At 46.2% G+C, this 2,704-nt stretch overlaps 1 protein-coding gene across 1 annotated transcript; it reads right to left on the reverse strand.

Annotated features, from left to right (window-relative positions):
• Window positions 1-1,303: 1,303 nt before the first annotated feature.
• On the reverse strand, window positions 1,304-2,111 carry LOC148037521 (18.1 kDa class I heat shock protein-like). The gene has a single exon (XM_087677320.1). It carries the CDS (start codon window positions 1,959-1,961, stop codon window positions 1,446-1,448), a length of 516 nt encoding a protein of 171 aa, XP_087533446.1. The 5' UTR covers window positions 1,962-2,111; the 3' UTR covers window positions 1,304-1,445.
• Between the last annotated feature and the right edge of the window lie 593 nt (window positions 2,112-2,704).

Here is a 2,704-nt window from a genome sequence, read left to right on the forward strand (position 1 = left end):
ATCTTGCATAACTAAACGATGGCATAATTCATCCCATCTAACTTGGTCAAGGAAGAGATTGGGTAGGATAGGTACCTGCACTTGTGGTGCAAGAAGAGGGAGATGAGGAATGAGATGTCTTAGAAGAGGAGAGGAGAAGGGGACATATAAAAAGATGGTGAATAGGAGGGACAGTCCGATCATGATTTCTACCTTGAACCACATTAGTCTTGGCAGTGATCCTTGAGAACACAAAAATATTTGTGATGATCCTCACAATCTTGGTCATCTTCATGGCGATCCTCATGGTCTTGATTCAAATCTTGATCCACATGATCATACCAACCCTAATGATCTAAGATATTGAATCCTTTCAATTCGTGAAAATGAAAGCCACATAATCCTACTGGTCGTATCTGGTAGCTCCTCTCATTTGTGGGAAATAATAGAAGCAAGGTTGAGAGCAAAGGAGTACACGTGTGGAGCAAGCTAGGTGATGCAACGACTACAATGTGGTGAGTGTTGGTAAGTTTACATTCTATTTGTATCTAGATTTTTTGATTCATCAAGTATGTGAGTAGGCTAGGTGAGAAACAATCATGTGCTCTATAGGTCAAAATCCTTGAACAAATAAGGATGTATCCAATGGTCCTAACGTTGAGCATACAGTACAACCACCCAAATTTCAATCTTTGTGTTTTTCACTCAAGATCTCGTGTCAATGTTTGATTACTTTTATCACTAAACAGTACATAATATCTAAGGTATCAAGGTAGGTACATTATAGTGAATGAGTATCAATTATTTCAAACAAATGTAATGGATAGATATTAAGGCCAATCTTGTCACATTTACTCTACATAGGAGCATTAGACATAGGCAACATTATACATGAGAACAATCACAACAAGGAGACTACAACTTTGTATTTTGGTTTCTCTCTTACGCACAAAGCACATGGGCTAGCGACGTACACTTAGCAAATGAAAATGCATTGCGTTTGGACTAATAGAGGTGTATGCTAGCTAGCTGAACATTCATGGTCGAATTCGAGGGGCATGCGCACAGGTTGAGATATAGGCGATTGACAACCACAAATGTGTAGCTTGCCACCTACTCGCATATGATGTCCGAAGAGGGGTTCTCGAGCCTCACTTGGTGCAACTCATGTTGCTTGCGCAAGTCTTGCTCACCCCGTAATGCGCATTGTAGGAACCCTTTTACCGAAAGAAAGAAGCACTAAGGCGCTAGCCCAAAATTAAAGAGGAAGGGGGAAACGAAGTGTGTGAAAATGTGTGTCGGTATATTAAGGTGGAAAAGCGATACAAAATGTGGGGGCTGTTGTCCCCTTTGTTGGGATGGGACTACAAAGAAGTTTCCGGACTGCATTGCACGTGTTAGCGTTACAGCATGGAAAACGGTGTTTTATTTGCAACCAGTATGGGATGGGTCGTAGAGAATAGGCTTCAGCCGGAGATGGGCACGTCGGTGATGCCGGGCTGGTTGGGCTGCTGAGTCTGGCGCTTGGGCACGGTGATGGTGAGCACGCCATTCTCCACGCGGGCGCTCAGCTCCTCGGGCTTGGCGTTGTCGGGCAGGCGGAAGCGCCTCAGGAAGCTGCCGTGTGCCCGCTCCACGCGGTGCCACTTGTCGCCCTCCTGCTTCTCCTCCTTCCTGCTGCGCTCGCCGCTGATGCACAGCACGCGCCCGTCCTCCACCTGCACCTTCATCTCCTCTTTCTTCAGCCCCGGCAGGTCGGCCTGGAAGATGTGGGCCTCGGGCGTCTCCTTCCAATCCACCTGAGTGTTGGCCACGGCCGATGCCTCGCGGGCCAGCTGCCGCGACGGCTCGCTGTCCAGGAGGTGGAAGGGCCAGTCGGCAAAAGTCCTGCTGAAGAGGGCGGAGCTGCTGGCCGGGAAGGGATCCCAGGAGAAGGGGTCGAAGATGGCGCCGCTCTGGCCGAAGAATGGGCTCAGTGCCATATTCTAATCGCTCTGCTGGCTTAGCCTGCACTGCTTGCGCGTCTGAGAGAGGGAGTGGAAATAGAGATAAAACGTCGTATAGTGGCGTAGGCTATATATAGCCTGTGAGAGCGTGGACGCTGATGTGAGATAAAGGCGGCTGGATTAGCTGCTCCGATTCGTCTCTGATGACCCCTTTCGCGGCATTACTTGGAGAAACTTCTAAAAACTTCTAAAAGACTCGAGAAAGTGCTAGAAGATTCTAGAACATTACTTGGAGGTTTTAGGAGACTGCTTATATCGAGACTTACATAAGCATGGCTCATATCACTGGTTATGTTAGTATTGCCTATGTCATCGATGATATCATCATCCTTTTACTAGCGCTTATATCATCTCATATCTAGAAGCTTCCCCTCAACCTTCTTAACTCTAGTATGAATAGGGGTCTTGGGCTACTTGCCTTTCAATCTTGCCAAACTGATATGAGAGGAACAAGAACTTGGCAAAGGGCATCACAATGAAGATGTGCTAGGGATTCTTCATCGTCATAGATACACTTTGTTACCCCTACACCATTTTTAGTCATACCTCTCATACAGTAAATCATTATTAAGTATGTGACACCATAGCATAGATGAAAGAAAACTTTACAAATGTTATCAACGTCTACCAATATGCCATTGAGCTCACCTGCTTTCATCTTGTGCAAAAAACTGTGAAGACTTGGCTATAGAGCTTGCATTTTCTTGCAACGGTACTAG

The sequence above is a fragment of the Lygodium microphyllum genome, chromosome 4 (genome assembly GCF_053477565.2).
Source record: "Lygodium microphyllum isolate KBCC chromosome 4, Lygodium_microphyllum_v1.1.10, whole genome shotgun sequence".
Lineage (NCBI taxonomy): Eukaryota > Viridiplantae > Streptophyta > Polypodiopsida > Schizaeales > Lygodiaceae > Lygodium > Lygodium microphyllum.

What these genes read in the sequence shown, in the direction of transcription:
- LOC148037521 (XM_087677320.1), bottom strand. Translation starts at nt 1,961, where the DNA reads ATGGCACTGAGCCCATTCTTCGGCCAGAGCGGCGCCATCTTCGACCCC.